We start from the raw sequence: 18,171 nt of genomic DNA on the forward strand, positions 1-18,171 counted from the left end.
TGTCTTCGAACATCTCATTCAAAAATCATGGACATTAATGTGGAGTTGGTCCCCCCCATTTTGCTGTTATAACAGCCTCCACTTTTCGGGAAAGGCTTTCCACTAGATGTTGGAACATTGCTGCGGGGACTTTCTTCCATTCAGCCACGAGCATTAGTGAGGTCGGGCACTGATTATGTGCAATTAGGCCTGGCTAGCAGTCGACGTTCCAATTCATCTCAATAGTATTTGATGGGGTTGAGGTCAGGACTCTGTGCAGGCCAGTCAAGTTCTTCTACACTGATCTCGACAAACCATGTCTGTATGGACCTCACTTTCTGCACTGGGGCATTGTCATGCTGAAACAGGAAAGGGCCTTCCCCAAACTGTTGCCACAAAGTTGGAAGCACAGAATCGTCTAGAATGTCATTGTATGCTGTAGCATTAAGATTTCCCTTAACGGGAACTAAGGGGCCTAGCGCGAACCAATGAAAAACGATACCAGACCATTATTCCTCCTCTTCCAAATTTATAGTCTGCACTATGCATTGGGGCAGGTAGCGTTCTGCTGGCTTCCGCCAAGCCCAGATTTGTCCGTTGGACTGCCAGATGAAGCGTGATTCATCACTCCAGAGAACGCGTTTCCACCACTCAGGCCGATGCTTGGCATTTTGCATGGTGATCTCAGGCTGCTCGGCCATGGAAACCCACTTCATCAAGATCCCAACGAACAGTTCTTGTGCTGACATTGCTTCCAGAGGCAGTTTACAACTCGGGAGTGAGTGTTGCAACCGAGGGACAGACGATTTATACACGCTTCAGCACACCCGTTCCCGTTCTGTGAGCTTGTGTGGCCTACCACTTTGCAGCTGAGCCGTTGTTGCTTCTAGACGTTTCCATGTCACAATAACAGCACATACAGTTGACCGGAGCAGCTCTAGCAGGGCAGAAATTTGACGAACTGACTTGGAAAAGTGGCATCGTATGACATGCCACGTTGAAAGTCACTGAGCTCTTAGTAAGTAAGGCCATTCCACTGACAAGTTTGTCTATGGAGATTGCATTGCTGTGTGCTCGATTTTATACACCTGTCAGCAACGGGTGTGGCTGAAATAGCCAAATCCACTAATTTGAAAGAGTTTCCACATACTTTTGGTCATGTAGAGTATCAAGCCCCACTCAGCACAGCACAAACACTCTTTGTTGGTTGATATGCCCCGCCGTCCCCCTTAGACCAGGGTCTCGCCACCGCTTCTGCTAGCTCGTCTACAGACTCCGCTGATTCCCCCTCCCTCCTAAATTCTGTCTCTAACAAATATGGCTCTGAATAAAAAATTTCTACTACCTCAAAGTCCGACATGATTCATCAAATGTTATTATTATTGGCAAATCATCATGTTATTAGGATGATTTGCCAATAAGCAAGTGAGCTAGCTACTAGAAAGAACCCAAAGTAGTCCGTAAATGAGGAAGTTGATTGTAATTTCTGATGATTATCAGTAAAAATTGACTTTCTCATTTATAAAATATTGATTACTGTGTATAGCTTTATACGTTTTTATAAATGACCGACCACCCAGATTTGGAGAAGTTAGGTCTATTTCCCAGGAGATGGATAGTAGATACCCATAGACTTCCAGCAATTGCGGTAAGCTAATGATATGCTGCCTTCAACTTCCTTAGAACTGCATGCATAGACATAAAAATGGTATTTGTGAGTTCATCTGACTCTGGGTAAGTAGGAAATTACCCCAAATACCGAAATATCCCTTGAACAAAGAATGACATACCCACAGCAATCCTCACCCAATGGCAATCATTCCTTGCTTCACAAGTCAGAACATGGTTCCTATAGCAACAAACCCCATTTTGCACAGTCAAATGACTGAGCTACACAGATGGTAATGGAGAGATTTTGATCATTGGACAAATTGTAACGTGTGTATCTTGTGTTATTCGTAGGAGGACACGAGAACTTCCGCAAGATGATTGATGAAGCGGAACCGCTGGGCTACCCTGTGGTGGTGAAGAACGCACGTGGTCACAGAGGTTAGTCTGACCGCAATCATCCCTCCATTCACCTCTCTCTTTAATATCAAAACCAGCCCAGGCCTCTCGTTTTTTGCAAAACTGCTTCTCGAATCCTCTTCCACCATTGTGTGCGTGACCAACAGCACCTAGGTCCACCCATAAAAGGAATTTAACAAAGGGGTGCTAAGTGATTGTCATTGTGAAAAGGAAAGCACATAGTACAAATCGCCACTGCTTATTTAAACCCATTTTTATCATTCTCGCTGATTTTTCAACTTGCCAGAGAAGTTTTTGACTAATGTCAAGTTAGGAAAGAGATTGAACCTTAGCTATTTCAGAGGCCTCCTGGCCCATCAACTTTTTATTCATAGTCATTAACACTTTAATTGGTCTCCCATTGTCTGTGTCTATAACAATAGACTTTGGGTAATGACAGAGCATAGATAGTCTATCAAGAAAGGGCATTGTAGAACCGCCATAGGCATACGGCCACTGAAGTTTGATTTTGTATATACAAACAAATCAGCCCCACCCAAAAAAGCTACAGTGCATTCGGAAAGTATTCAGACCACTTTACTTTTTCCACATTTTGTTACATTACAGCCTTATTCTAAAATTGATAAAAGTTTTTTCCCTTATCAATCTATACACAATACGCCATAATGACAAAGTAACATTATTTTTTTTTTGCTAATATATAAACATTACAAAGTATTCAGACCCTTTACTAAGAACTTGGATGAAGCACCATTGCCAGAAATTACAGCCTCGATTCTTCTTTGGTATGACGTTACAAGCGTGGCACACCTGTATTTGGGGAGTTTCTCCCATTTTCCCTGCAGATCCTATCAGGTTAGATGGGAATCGTTGCTGCACAGGGTTCAAGTCCAGGCTCTAGCTGGGCCACTCAAGGACATTCAGCGACTTGTCCTGTAGCCAGTTCTATGTTGTCTTTGTGCTTAGGGTCGTTGTCCTGTTAGATTAATCTTCGCCTGAGTCTGAGGTCCTGAGCAGGTTTTCATCAAGGTTTTCTCTGTTAATCTTTGCCTCGATCCTGACTAGTCCCTGCCGCTGAAAAACATCCCCACAGCATGATGCTGCCACCATCATGCTTCACCGTAGAGATGGTGCCAGGTTTCCTCCAGATGTGACGCTTGGCATTCGGGCCAAATCAATCAAATGTATTTTTTTAAATGTATTTTACCTTTATTTAACTAGGCAAGTCAGTTAAGAACAAATTCTTATTTTCAATGACGGCCTAGGAACAGTGGGATTGCCAGTTAACTGCCTGTTCAGGGGCAGAACGACAGATTTGTAACCTTCTGGTTACTAGTCCAACGCTCTAACCACTAGGCTACCCTGCCGTATCAATCAAATGTATTTATAAAGCCCTTTTTACATCAGCCAATGTCACAAACAGCAAGCAATGCAGATGTAGAAGCACGGTGGCTCGGAAAAACTCCCTAGAAAGACAGGAACCTAGGAGGAACCAAGCTCTGAGGGGGTGGCCAGTCCCCTTCTGGCGGTGCCGGGTTGAGATTATAACAGTACATGGCCAAGATGTTCAACCGTTCATAGATGACCAGCAGGGTCAAATAATAATCACAGTGGTTGTAGAGGGTGCAACAGGTCAGCACCTCAGGAGTAAATGTCAGTTGGCTTTTCATAGCTGAGCATTAAGAGTTAGAGACAGCAGGTGTGGTAGAGAGAGAGTGTCGAAAACAGCATGTTCGGTGAATAGGTCAGGGTTCCATAGCCGCAGGTAAAACAGTTGAAACTGGAGCAGCAGCATGACCAGGTGAACTGGGAACAGCAAGTAGTCGTCAGACCAGGTAGTCCTGAAGCATGGTCCCAGGAACACATCGACAACAGCCATCCTCGAAGCACCGTTACCCATGCAGAGCAAGGGGAATAACCACTCCAAGTCTCAGAGCGAGTGACGTTTGAATAATGGGTGGCATCCATAAGTCTAAATATTCCTGTTACATTGCACAACCTTCAATGTCATAATTACGTAAAATTCTGGCAAATTAGGCGGCCCAAACTGTTGCATATACCCTGCGTGCAATGAACGCAAGAGAAGTGACAATTTCACCTGGTTAATATTGCCTGCTAAATTGGTTTTCTTTTAGCTAAATATGCAGGTTTAAAAATGTGTATTGATTTTAAAGAAAGGCATTGATGTTTATGGTTAGGTACACATTGGAGCAAGGACAGTCCTTTTTCGCGAATACGCACCGCATCGATTATATGCAACGCAGGACACGCTAGATAAACTAGTAATATTATCAACCATCTGTAGTTAACTAGTGATTATGATTGATTGTTTTTTTATAAGACAAGTTTAATGCTAGCTAGCAACTTACCTTGACTTACTGCATTCGCGTAACAGGCAGGCTCCTCGTGGAGTGAAATGAGAGGCAGGTGGTTAGAGCTTTGGACTAGTTAACTGGAAGGTTGCAAGATTGAATCCCCGAGCTGACAGAGTAAAAATATGTCGTTCTGCCCCTGAACAAGGCAGGTAACCCACTGTTCCTAGGCCGTCATTGAAAATAATAATGTGTTCTTAACTGACTTGCCTAGTTAAATAAAGGTGTTAAAAAAATAAATCGGCCAAATCGGTGTCCAAAAATACAGTTTTCCGATTGTTAGGAATTCCGATTAATCGGTCGACCTCTAGTATGTACGGCCGGATCAAATCAGATAGACAGGTAGGAGCAAGCCCATGTAATGCTTTGTAGGTTATCAGTAAAACCTTGAAATCAGCCCTAGCCTTTACAGGAAGCCAGTGTAGAGTGGCTAGGACTGGAGTAATATGATCACATTTTTGGGTTCTAGTCAAGATTCTAGCAGCCGTGTTTAGCACTAGCTGAAGTTTATTTACTGCTTTATCCGGGTAGCCAGAAAGTAGAGCATTGCAGTAGTCTAATCTAGAAGTGACAAAGCATGGATTAGCTTTTCTGCATCATGGAAAAAAGCTGTCATTGAAATAGTCTTGATACATTTGAAGTCGGAAGTTTACATACACCTTAGCCAAATACATTTAAACTCAGTTTTTCACAATTCCTGACATTTAATCCTAGTATAAATTACCTGTTTTAGGTCAGTTAGGATCACCACTTTATTTTAAGAATGTGAAATGTCAGAATAATAGTAGGGAGAATTATTTATTTCAGCTTTTATTTCTTTCATTACATTCCCTGGGGGTCAAAAGTTTACATACACTCAATTAATGTTTGGCAGCATTGCCTTTAAATTGTTTAACTTGGGCCAAACGTTTCGGGTAGCCTTCCACAAGCTTCCCACAATAAGTTGGGTGAATTATTGCCCATTCCTCCTGACAGAGCTGGTGTAACGGAGTCAGGTTTATAGGCCTCTTGCTCACTCATGCTTTTTCAGTTCTGCCCACATATTTTCTATAGGGTTGAGGTCAGGGCTTTGTGATGGCCACTCCAATACCTTGACTTTGTTGTCCTTAAGCCATTTTGCCACAACTTTGGAAGTATGGTTGGGGTCATTGTCCATTTGGAAGATCCATTTGCGACCAAGCTTTAACTTATTTTAACTGATGTCTTGAGATGTCGCTTTAATATATCCGCAGTGGCTTCTTCCTTGCTGAGCGGCCTTTCAGGTTATGTCGATATAGGACTCGTTTTACTGTGGATATAGATGCTTTTGTACCTTTTTCCTCCAGCATCTTCACAAGGTCCTTTGCTGTTGTTCTGGGATTGATTTGCACTTTTCGCACCAAAGTACGTTCATCTCTAGGAGACAGAACGCGTCTCCTTCCTGAGCGTTATGACTTCTGTGTGGTCCCATGGTGTTTATACTTGCGTACTATTGTACAGATGAACATGGTACCTTCAGGCTTTTGGAACCAGACTTGTGGAGGTCTACAATTTTTTTCTGAAGTCTTGGCTGATTTCTTTTGATTTTCCCATGATGTCAAGCAAAGAGGCACTGAGTTTGAAGGTAGGCCTTGAAATACATCCACAGGTACACCTCCAATTGACTCAAATGATGTAAATTAGCCTATCAGAAGCTTCTAAAGTCATGACATCATTTTCTGGAATTTTCCAAGTTGTTTAAAGGCACAGTCAACTTAGTGTATGTAAACTGCTGACCCACCCATTGTGATACAGTGAATTATAAGTGAAATAATCTGTTTGTAAACAATTGTTGGAAACATTTTTTTGTGTCATGCACAAAGTAGATGTCCTAACCGACTTGCCGACACTAGTTTGTTAACAAGAAATATGTAGAGTGGTTGAAAAACACGTTTTAATGACTCCAACCTAGATGTATGTAAACTTCAACTGTATGTTTGTCAAAAGAGAGATTTTTATTTATTTATTTATTTTACCTTTATTTAACCAGGTAGGCAAGTTGAGAACAAGTTCTCATTTACAATTGCGACCTGGCCAAGATAAAGCAAAGCAGTTCGACAGATAAAACGACACAGAGTTACACATGGAGTAAAAACAAACATACAGTCAATAATGCAGTATAAACAAGTCTATACAATGTGAGCAAATGAGGTGAGAAGGGAGGTAAAGGCAAAAAAAGGCCATGATGGCAAAGTAAATACAATATAGCAAGTAAAATACTGGAATGGTAGTTTTGCAATGGAAGAATGTGCAAAGTAGAAATAAAAAAATAATGGGGTGCAAAGGAGCAAAATAAATAAATAAATAAAAATTAAATACAGTTGGGAAAGAGGTAGTTGTTTGGGCTAAATTATAGGTGGGCTATGTACAGGTGCAGTAATCTGTGAGCTGCTCTGACAGTTGGTGCTTAAAGCTAGTGAGGGAGATAAGTGTTTCCAGTTTCAGAGATTTTTGTAGTTCGTTCCAGTCATTGGCAGCAGAGAACTGGAAGGAGAGGCGGCCAAAGAAAGAATTGGTCTTGGGGGTGACTAGAGAGATATACCTGCTGGAGCGTGTGCTACAGGTGGGAGATGCTATGGTGACCAGCGAGCTGAGATAAGGGGGGACTTTACCTAGCAGGGTCTTGTAGATGACATGGAGCCAGTGGGTTTGGCGACGAGTATGAAGCGAGGGCCAGCCAACGAGAGCGTACAGGTCGCAATGGTGGGTAGTATATGGGGCTTTGGTGATAAAACGGATTGCACTGTGATAGACTGCATCCAATTTGTTGAGTAGGGTATTGGAGGCTATTTTGTAAATGACATCGCCAAAGTCGAGGATTGGTAGGATGGTCAGTTTTACAAGGGTATGTTTGGCAGCATGAGTGAAGGATGCTTTGTTGCGAAATAGGAAGCCAATTCTAGATTTAACTTTGGATTGGAGATGTTTGATATGGGTCTGGAAGGAGAGTTTACAGTCTAACCAGACACCTAAGTATTTGTAGTTGTCCACGTATTCTAAGTCAGAGCCGTCCAGAGTAGTGATGTTGGACAGGCGGGTAGGTGCAGGTAGCGATCGGTTGAAGAGCATGCATTTAGTTTTACTTGTATTTAAGAGCAATTGGAGGCCACGGAAGGAGAGTTGTATGGCATTGAAGCTTGCCTGGAGGGTTGTTAACACAGTGTCCAAAGAAGGGCCGGAAGTATACAGAATGGTGTCGTCTGCGTAGAGGTGGATCAGGGACTCACCAGCAGCAAGAGCGACCTCATTGATGTATACAGAGAAGAGAGTCGGTCCAAGAATTGAACCCTGTGGCACCCCCATAGAGACTGCCAGAGGTCCGGACAGCAGACCCTCCGACTTGACACACTGAACTCTATCAGAGAAGTAGTTGGTGAACCAGGCGAGGCAATCATTTGAGAAACCAAGGCTGTCGAGTCTGCCGATGAGGATATGGTGATTGACAGAGTCGAAAGCCTTGGCCAGATCAATGAATACGGCTGCACAGTAATGTTTCTTATCGATGGCGGTTAAGATATCGTTTAGGACCTTGAGCGTGGCTGAGGTGCACCCATGACCAGCTCTGAAACCAGATTGCATAGCAGAGAAGGTATGGTGAGATTCGAAATGGTCGGTAATCTGTTTGTTGACTTGGCTTTCGAAGACCTTAGAAAGGCACGGTAGGATAGATATAGGTCTGTAGCAGTTTGGGTCAAGAGTGTCCCCCCCTTTGAAGAGGGGGATGACCGCAGCTGCTTTCCAATCTTTGGGAATCTCAGACGACACGAAAGAGAGGTTGAACAGGCTAGTAATAGGGGTGGCAACAATTTCGGCAGATAATTTTAGAAAGAAAGGGTCCAGATTGTCTAGCCCGGCTGATTTGTAGGGGTCCAGATTTTGCAGCTCTTTCAGAACATCAGCTGAATGGATTTGGGAGAAGGAGAAATGGGGAAGGCTTGGGCGAGTTGCTGTTGGGGGTGCAGTGCTGTTGTCCGGGGTAGGAGTAGCCAGGTGGAAAGCATGGCCAGCCGTAGAAAAATGCTTATTGAAATTCTCAATTATGGTGGATTTATCAGTGGTGACAGTGTTTCCTATCTTCAGTGCAGTGGGCAGCTGGGAGGAGGTGTTCTTATTCTCCATGGACTTTACAGTGTCCCAGAACTTTTTTGAGTTAGTGTTGCAGGAAGCAAATTTCTGCTTGAAAAAGCTAGCCTTGGCTTTTCTAACTGCCTGTGTATAGTGATTTCTAGCTTCCCTGAACAGCTGCATATCACGGGGGCTGTTCGATGCTAATGCAGAGCGCCATAGGATGTTTTTGTGTTGGTTAAGGGCAGTCAGGTCTGGGGAGAACCAAGGGCTATATCTGTTCCTGGTTCTAAATTTCTTGAATGGGGCATGTTTATTTAAGATGGTTAGGAAGGCATTTTTAAAAAATATCCAGGCATCCTCTACTGACGGGATGAGATCAATATCCTTCCAGGATACCCCGGCCAGGTCGATTAGAAAGGCCTGCTCGCAGAAGTGTTTCAGGGAGCGTTTTACAGTGATGAGTGGAGGTCGTTTGACCGCTGACCCATTACGGATGCAGGCAATGAGGCAGTGATCGCTGAGATCTTGGTTGAAGACAGCAGAGGTGTATTTAGAGGGGAAGTTGGTTAGGATGATATCTATGAGGGTGCCCGTGTTTAAGGTTTTGGGGAGGTACCTGGTAGGTTCATTGATTATTTGTGTGAGATTGAGGGCATCAAGTTTAGATTGTAGGATGGCTGGGGTGTTAAGCATGTTCCAGTTTAGGTCGCCTAGCAGCACGAACTCTGAAGATAGATGGGGGGCAATCAGTTCACATATGGTGTCCAGAGCACAGCTGGGGGCAGAGGGTGGTCTATAGCAGGCGGCAACGGTGAGAGACTTGTTTTTAGAGAGGTGGATTTTTAAAAGTAGAAGTTCAAATTGTTTGGGTACAGACCTGGATAGTAGGACAGAACTCTGCAGGCTATCTTTGCAGTAGATAGCAACACCGCCCCCTTTGGCAGTTCTATCTTGTCTGAAAATGTTGTAGTTTGGAATTAAAACTTCAGAATTTTTGGTGGTCTTCCTAAGCCAGGATTCAGACACAGCTAGAACATCCGGGTTGGCAGAGTGTGCTAAAGCAGTGAATAGAACAAACTTAGGGAGGAGGCTTCTAATGTTAACATGCATGAAACCAAGGCTATTACGGTTACAGAAGTCGTCAAAAGAGAGCGCCTGGGGAATAGGAGTGGAGCTAGGCACTGCAGGGCCTGGATTCACCTCTACATCGCCAGAGGAACATAGGAGGAGTAGAATAAGGGTACGGCTAAAAGCTATGAGAATTGGTCGTCTAGAACGTCTGGAACATAGAGTAAAAGGAGGTTTCTGGGGGCGATAAAATAGCATCAAGGTATAATGTACAGACAAATGTATGGTAGGATGTGAATACAGTGGGGGTAAACCTAGGTATTGAGTGATGAAGAGAGAGATATTGTCTCTAGAAACATCGTTGAAACCAGGAGATGTCATTGCATGTGTGGGTGGTGGAACTAATAGGTTGGATAAGGTATAGTGAGCAGGACTAGAGGCTCTACAGTGAAATAAGCCAATAAACACTAACCAGAACAGAAATGGACAAGACATATTGACATTAAGGATAGGCATGCTTAGTCGAGTGATCAAAAGGGTCCGGTGAGTGGAGAGGTTGGTTGGTGATTTAGACAGCTAGCCAGGGCATCGGTAGCAAGCTAGCATAGGATGGAGGTCTGTTAGCCACCCCTTACGTTCCGTCAGTAGATTAGTGGGGTTCCGTGTGGTAGAGGGGATTAATCCAAATCACACAACAACAACAAAAATAAAAACAATAGATATAGTTATAGAGGCCCAAGAAGAAAAGATAATAATAATAATTTAAAAAATAATTTAAAAAAAATAATAATAATAAAAAAATTGTCCGATTGTCTATTCAGATAGCAGCCGGTAAGACAGCTAACGGTTAGCAGGCCGCAGATGGGCGTTCAGGTAACGTCGCGACGGAGGAGCCGGCCGAATAACTCCTTCGGGTAGATAACGTCGGCAGTCCAGTTGTGAAGGCCCGGTGGGGCTCCGCGAAGGCAGTAAAACGGGTCCGGATAGGTGACTGCAGCCCAGGTGTGATTGATGGAACTCAGGAGTGATTGACGGAGCTTGCTAGCTCCGGAATAATTGATGTTTGCTCCGGAATCGACGAAGGCCGATGGTCACACGGATAGCAGCTAGCTAGCTGTGAGATCCGGGTATGAATGTCCAGGGACATGGAGAGAAAAATTGGTCCGGTATGTTCCGTTCCGAGCCGCGCTGCGCCGTACAGAACTGGCGATAGATTTTCGAGCTAAAGGATAGCTGATGACCACAAACCGTGGCTAGCTGAATACTAACGATTTGCCAGTAAAGGAGCTAACTAGCTTCTGAACTAGCTTCTGGATTAGCTTCTGGCTAGTTTCAGGCTAGCTTCTTGGAGTTTCTGGCTAGCTTCTTGGAGGATTACAGATCTGAGGTAAATAATACTTTTTTATAAATATACATTGGTGAGGCGGGTTGCAGGAGAGTGTTTTGAAGATGAGTTGATGGAAAATAAAAATAAAATGTATGTGAAAAAGTTGTAAATATATATATATACAGGACACGACAAGACGAGGACAAAAGACGTCTGAACTGCTATGCCACCTTGGAGCTTTTTAGATCAGGTTCCTGAGTAACGCAGAGGTCCTACACAGTTTTATTTGAGACGACTGTACAACCTTCAAGATTAGATCAGATCCAACAGAAGATCTCTTTGTTTTTTGGGACCTAGAACTAGCATCTCTGTTTTGTCCGAGTTTAACCTCTTATGGCTGCATTCCTTGTTCTCAATTTCCGCCTAAAGACATACCCTAATCTAACTGCCTGTAGCTCAGCCCCAGAGGCAAGGATATGCATATTCTTGATATCATTTGAATGGAAACATTCTGAAGTTTATGGAAATGTTAATTGAATGTAGGAGAATATAACACAGTAGATCTGGTGGAAGAAAAGAGAAAGAAAGAGCATACGTTTTCTGTTTTTTATTGTTGTAGCATCATCTTTCACATGTACTAGAATAGAATCTCTAGCAAACTTCAGACGAGCCTCGACATGTACTGGCTTAAGCAGGGGGACACGTCTGGCACTGCAGTATTTGAGTCCCTGGCGGCGTAGTGTGTTACTGATGGTAGGCTTTGTTACTTTGGTCCCAGCTCTCTGCAGGTCATTCACTAGGTCTCACCGTGTGGTTCTGGGATTTTTGCTCACCGTTCTTGTGATAATTTTGACCCCACGGGGTGAGATCTTGCGTGGAGCCCCAGATCGAGGGAGATTATCAGTGGTCTTGTATGTCTTCCATTTCCTAATAATTGCTCCCACAGTTGATTTCTTCAAACCAAGCTGTTTACCTATCGCAGATTCAGTTTGGAGTGTGACTGTTTGAGGTTGTGGACAGGTGTCTTTTATACTGATAACAAGTTCAAACAGGTGCCATTAATACAGGTAATGAGTTGAGGACAGAGGAGCCTCTTAAAGAAGAAGTTACAGGTCTGTGAGAGCCAGAAATCTTGCTTGTTTGTAGGTGACCAAATACTTATTTTCCACCATAATTTGCAATAAAATTCATTAAAAATCCTACAATGTAATTTTCTGGATTTTTTTTCTCATTTTGTCTGTCATAGTTGAAGTGTACCTATGATGAAAATTAAATATTTTTAAGTGGGAGAACTTGCACAATTGGTTGCTGACTAAATACTTTTTTGCCCCACTGTAGGTGTAGTTATTAAAGTGACTATGCATAGATAACAGATAGTAGCAGCAGCGTAGAAGAGGGTGTTTGGGGGGGGGGGGGGGGGGGGCAAATAGTTTGGCTTGCCATTTGTTTAGCTGTTCAGGAGTCTTATAGCTTGGTGGTAGAAGCTGTTTAGAAGCCTCTTGGACCTAGACTTGGCACTTGCTACTGCTTGCCATGCGGTAGCAGAGAGAACAGTCTAGGACTAGGGTGGCTGGAGCCTTTGATGATTTTTAGGATAAAAAAACTTGAGTGTCTCCCTTAATCCTAGGTCCTGGCAGTGTTGTGCAGACTCAGGACAACTGAGCTTTGGAGAAATACGCAGATTTAAAGAGGAGTCCTTAATTTCCTTTCTGATGATCATGATCTTTTCATCAAAGAAGTTCATGAATTTATCACTGCTGAAGTGAAAGCCATCCTCTCATGGAAATGCTTTTAAGTTAGCGACAGTATCAAAAATACATTTGGAATTGTTCTTATTCGCCTCAATTAAGTTGGAAAAATAGGATAATCGAGCAGCAGTGAGGGCTCTTCAACATTGTGCGTTACTGTCTTTCCAAGCTAGTAAGACTTCCAGTTTGGTGGATCGACATTTCCGTTCCAATTTTATGGAAGCTATCTTCAGGGCTTGGGTATTTTCTGTATACCAGGTAGCTAGTTTCTTATGACAAATGTATTTTGTTTTTAGGTGTGCGACTGCGTCTAGGGTATTACGCAAGTAGACTTTAGTTCCTTAGTTAGGTGGTTAACCAATTTTTATACTCCGATGTCCTTGGGTAGGTGGAGGGAGTCTAGAAGGGCATCAGGAATCTTTGAGAAATCCGCAAATTTCTAGCACTGCTTTTGATGATCCTTGGTTGGGTTTTAAGCAGATTATTTGTTGTGATTGCAAACGTAATAAATTGGTGGTCCGATAGTCCAGGATTATGAGGAAACATTAAGATCCACAATATTTATTCCACGGGACAAAACTGGTCCAGAGCACGACTGTGGCAGTGATTCCGGAGACATGTTAGACAAAACCCACTGAGTCGATGATGGCTCCGAAAGCCTTTTGGAGTGGGTCTGTGGACTTTTCCATGTGAATATTATCTGTCATGCCTATAAGGAACGCTGTATACGGCCCAGGAGGCCTATAAACAGTAGCTATAAAAAGTGATTGAGTAGGCTGCATAGATGACTAAAAGCTCAAAAGACAAAAACGCAGTCTTTTTTTTTGTAAATTGACATTTGTCGTCGTAAATGTTAGCAACACCTCTGCCTTTGCGGGATGCACGGGGGGGTGTATGGTCACTGGTGTAACCAGGAGGACAGGCTTAAGTCATGTTTCAGTCAGACCAATCACATCAAGATTATGATCAGTGATTAGTTAATTGACTATAACTGCCTTGGAAGTGAGGGGTCTAACATTAAGTAGCCCTATTTTGAAATGTGAGATATCACAATCTCTTTCAATAATGACAGTAGTTCAATCTTGGTTTCATCAGACCAGAGAATCTTGTTTTTCATGGTCTGAGAGTCTTTAGGTGCCTTTTGGCAAACTCCAAGCGGGCTGCCGTTAACTGAGGAGTGGCTTCCGTCTGGCCACTCTACTATGGCCTGATTGGTGGAGTGCTGTAGAGATGGTTGTCCTTCTGGAAGGTTCTCCCATCTCCACAGAGGAACTCTAAAGCTCTGTCAGAGTGACCATTGGGTTTTTGGTCACTTCCCTGACCAAGGCCCTTCTCCCCCGATTGCTCAGTTGGCCGGGCGGCCAGCTCTAGGAAGAGTCTTGGTGGTTTCAAACTTCTTCCATTTAAGAATGATGGAGGCCAGTGTGTTCTTGGGGACCTTCAATGATGTAGAAATATTTTGGTGCCCTTCCCCGGATCTATTCCTCGACACAATCTTGTCTCAGAGCACTACGGACAATTCCTTCAAACTCATGGTTTGGTTTTTGCTCTGACATGCACAGTCAACTGTGGGACCTTATAATAGGCAGGTATGTGCCTTTCCAAATAATGTCCAGTCAATTGAATTTACCACAGGTGGACTCCAATAAACTTGTAGAAATATCTCAAGAATGATGAATGGAAACAGGATGCGCCTGAGCTCAATTTTGACTCTCAGAAAACTTATGTCTATAAGGTATTTATGTTTTTTATTTGTCGTTATGGGATATTGTGTGTAGATTGCTGAGAAAAAGATCATATGTAATCCATTTTAGAATAAGGCTGTAAAATAACAATATTTTGAAAAATTCAAGGGGTCTGAATTCTTTCCGAAGGCACTGTATGTCCTGCTCCTTCCCTGACTTTTACTAAATGTTTGTATTTTACACTGCTCATATGTCATAATTTATTAAAATGAAAACATTCTACATGTTGCAGTATGCCTTTAGAATAATGCAAAACATATCCTTGACTCTATCCATTGAACCAAACAATGCCAGCCCACTGAATGAATGACAAATGGATGGAATGGGCAATAATTCACAATCAAATTTAAATTAAGCCAAACTGGAGGGTGAAATGAGGGTGAAGAGGTTGACTTAATTCAGAAAGACAATAGTGTAAAGATGAGTTTGTGTTATGCCTATTTTTCACCGTTGGTGCTCATGTTTAATTATTTGACCTTGCAGGTTGATACCATTCTCTTTTACATTGTATAAAGAAGCAGTTATGGGACTGTTTTACTTACTTTATTACTAATTGAATGTATTGTAAGAGAAAGGAAAACATGCTATGTGTTGCAGTAGGCCTTTAGAATAATGCAAAACATATCCTTGACTCTATCCAACTTGATGAGCAGGAAATAAACAATGCCGGTCAGCCTGCACATCCTGAAACTACACCTAAACTATACCGAAACTAATTTCACACATAATAAGAGTTAGCTTATAGACAATATTTAAGTTGACAATAATCTGATGAGTGACAATATTAGGCCAACGGTCAAATTGTACATGAAGAGATGGGCTTACTTGTAATTTACAGATGCATGGAAAGGATCATCACTTCATCAAATCATCCTTCATAGTCATTATGCAGGTAAAACATTGTGATTTCTATATAGTATCAGAAAGAGCATATTTCCAGTTTCTATTACACTTACCTTTGTCAAATAACTCTCATAATTCAAGAGGTGCAGATTGAACTTTTTCCAAGAATATCCGTGCTGTCCATGCATTCAGCACATGACCAATCGCGCGGCAGCGTTGCTCTGGCTACGAAGCAAAAACTAGTAATATTAGCATATTTTAATTTTACGTTTTTTATTTATGCAATTCATCCTTTACAATTGTTCATGCACTGGTGCTTTTGTTTAGGAATGCTGCAAATTATTTCACCTGTGCACCTAGCTGGTTTTATTATATTTTTAATTTCTACTTTTTCAAATGAAGCTGTAACTGGACTTTATTAATTACTAATCGAATCTACAGAGCTGATCAAATGGATTACACTGTAATGTTTTTATTGTGAGGGAAACGAGAATAGGCTATAGGCCTAAGTGTTTTTCCAGGACTTCGTAGAATTTTGCAAAACATATCCTTGACTCTATCTAAACAAATAACTATTTAAAAAATATATATACAGTTGAAGTCGGAAGTTTACATATACTTAGGTTGGAGTCATTAAAACTCGTTTTTCGTCTTGTTAAAAAACTATAATTTTGGCAAGTCGGATAGGATATCTACTTTGTGCATGACAAGTAATTTTTCCAACAATTGTTTACAGACAGATTATTTAACTTATAGTTGACTGTGCATTTAAGCAGCGTGGAAAATTCCAGAAAATTATGTCATAGCTTTAGAAGCTTATGATAGGCTAATTGACATCATTTGAGTCTCCCTGGGGTCTACCTGACTTGACTTCCACAAGTCTGGTTCATCCTTGGGAGCAATTTCCAAACTCCTGAAGGTACCACGTTCATCCGTACAAACACCACAGGATCACGCAGCCGTCATACCGCTCAGGAAGGGGACTCGTTCTGTCTCCTAGAGATGAACGTACTTTGGATGCGAAAAGTGAGGACAAAGTCCACTCTAATTAAAATGGGCCCTGGCATTTTTGTAAGCCAATGCGAGAGACATTCTGCTCTCTCCCCACCATGGCTTCTCAGTCAGTGTCAACATTGTGCGGGAGCATGCTTTTTTTGCACCGAACAAGAGCACACAGCACAGAGCAGGAGATATGAAGTGCAGATAACAAACCCTTGAGAGACACCATGGAAAAATATTTAACAGGGATGAAAAGAAAGGCGGAGAGAGACGAAGATAATGAGACAAACGTAAGTCTCCCGAAAGCTAAGACGAGGAAATATGACGAAGCATATGTAGCTCTTGGCTTCACTGTGACTACGGTGGGAGACGAGGAAAGACCGGTATGTTTATTGTGTCTAAAAATGTTGGCAGCGGACAGCATGAAGCCAAATAAATTAAGGCATCACTTAAAGACATTACACGCTGATAAGCCACTTGAGTTTTTTCAGCGAAAGCGTGCCGAATATTGTCAACAATCGTCCCTCTTTGTGAATGCTACTTCAGTAAACCAGCACTGTTAGGATCATATAAGGTGGCGTACCAAATTGCTCAGTGCAACAACCCCCACTCCATAGCAGAGGAGCTGATACTGCCTGCAGCATTAGACATGGTCTCTGTCATGCTGGATGACGCAAGTGCTGCAAAAATAAAAACTATCCCTCTGTCCAATGACACTGTCGCCAGACGTATAAATGACATTGCTAACGATCTTAAAGAACAGCTGGTAGATAAACTCAAAGACAAACGTTTTGCCTTACAGTTCGATGAAGCAACTGACAGCAACAAAGACTGTTTGTTTATCGCTTATGTACGTTTTGACATGACAAACTCCCTGTGTGAGGATCTACTTTTTTGTAAATATGTCAGAGACAGAGCCACAGCTGAAGAGCTATTCAAAATGCTGGACTGCTTCCTGACTGAGAATGGGCTAAAGTGGGAGAACTGCATTGGTGTTTGCAGGGATGAGAAAAGGACTTTGGGCACTCATCAAGAAGGTCTCACCTAATGCTGAGTGGACACACTGTGTTATACACAGAGAAGCACTGGCATCAAGGCACCTTTCCTCTGAATTAAGTGAGGTTATGACTGACATTGTAGGTGTAGTCAATTTTATGAAGACCAGACCACTAAAAACAAGAGTCTTCTCTGCTATCTGTGAGGAGATGGGAGCTGAACATCAAGCTGTGCTGTTTCATAGTGAAGCAAGGTGGCTGTCATGAGGAAAAGTCTTGTCCTGAGTTTTTGAGCTCAGAGAGCAGATAAGAATGTTTTCGGAGCAGGAGCACAAGTATGACCTCGCAGAAAAATGTAGTGATGAGAACTTCCTGGCAAAACTGGCCTACCTGAGTGACATATTTGGAAAGCTAAATGAACTAAATCTACAGCTTCAAGGGAAAGATAAACACCTCCCTCAGGTCACAGACAAGATCAGCTCTTTCACTCGAAAGCTTGCAATGTGGGGCAGGCGACTTGATGAAGGAAATACTGATTCATTCGAGAACCTGCATGAATTTGTTGACAATACTGACTATGATTAAGGAGCATATTTCATCACTGATGGGATTCTTTAAAAAGTACTTCCCTGAAAGCAGTTCCCAATATGACTGGGTGAGAGATCATTTCAATGCACCAGCTCCAACTGGTTTCAGCTCTGCAGAGGATGACCAGTTCATTGATATGACGTCTGACTCTGGCTGAGTGAGAGGCAGTATCCACTCTTAGGGCAGAGGGCCATGGGCATTCTTCTTATCTTTGTGAGACTGGCTTCTCTGCTGTTGCTGCACTGAAGACCAAGTACAGATCCCAGCTAAACATTGAGCAGGAGCTGCAGTATCATGCTTCAAACCCCGCTTCGAAAAGCTGTGCTCTGCAAAACGTGCTCATTGTAGCCATTAATCCTGACTTCCTCATTTTGATTTTTAAAAAATCAGCAC

General features: G+C 42.5%; 1 protein-coding gene across 1 annotated transcript in view; it reads left to right on the forward strand.

Moving 5' to 3' along the window:
- LOC109869491 (beta-citrylglutamate synthase B-like) overlaps nt 1-18,171 on the forward strand; it is a 47,550-nt gene that overhangs the window by 15,998 nt on the left and 13,381 nt on the right. The window contains exon 3 of the mRNA XM_020459682.2: nt 1,942-2,028. Within this exon, the coding sequence (XP_020315271.1) occupies nt 1,942-2,028 (87 nt within the window). The remainder of the gene's footprint in view (nt 1-1,941; nt 2,029-18,171) is intronic.

The sequence above is a fragment of the Oncorhynchus kisutch genome, linkage group LG24, assembly GCF_002021735.2.
Source record: "Oncorhynchus kisutch isolate 150728-3 linkage group LG24, Okis_V2, whole genome shotgun sequence".
NCBI lineage: Eukaryota > Metazoa > Chordata > Actinopteri > Salmoniformes > Salmonidae > Oncorhynchus > Oncorhynchus kisutch.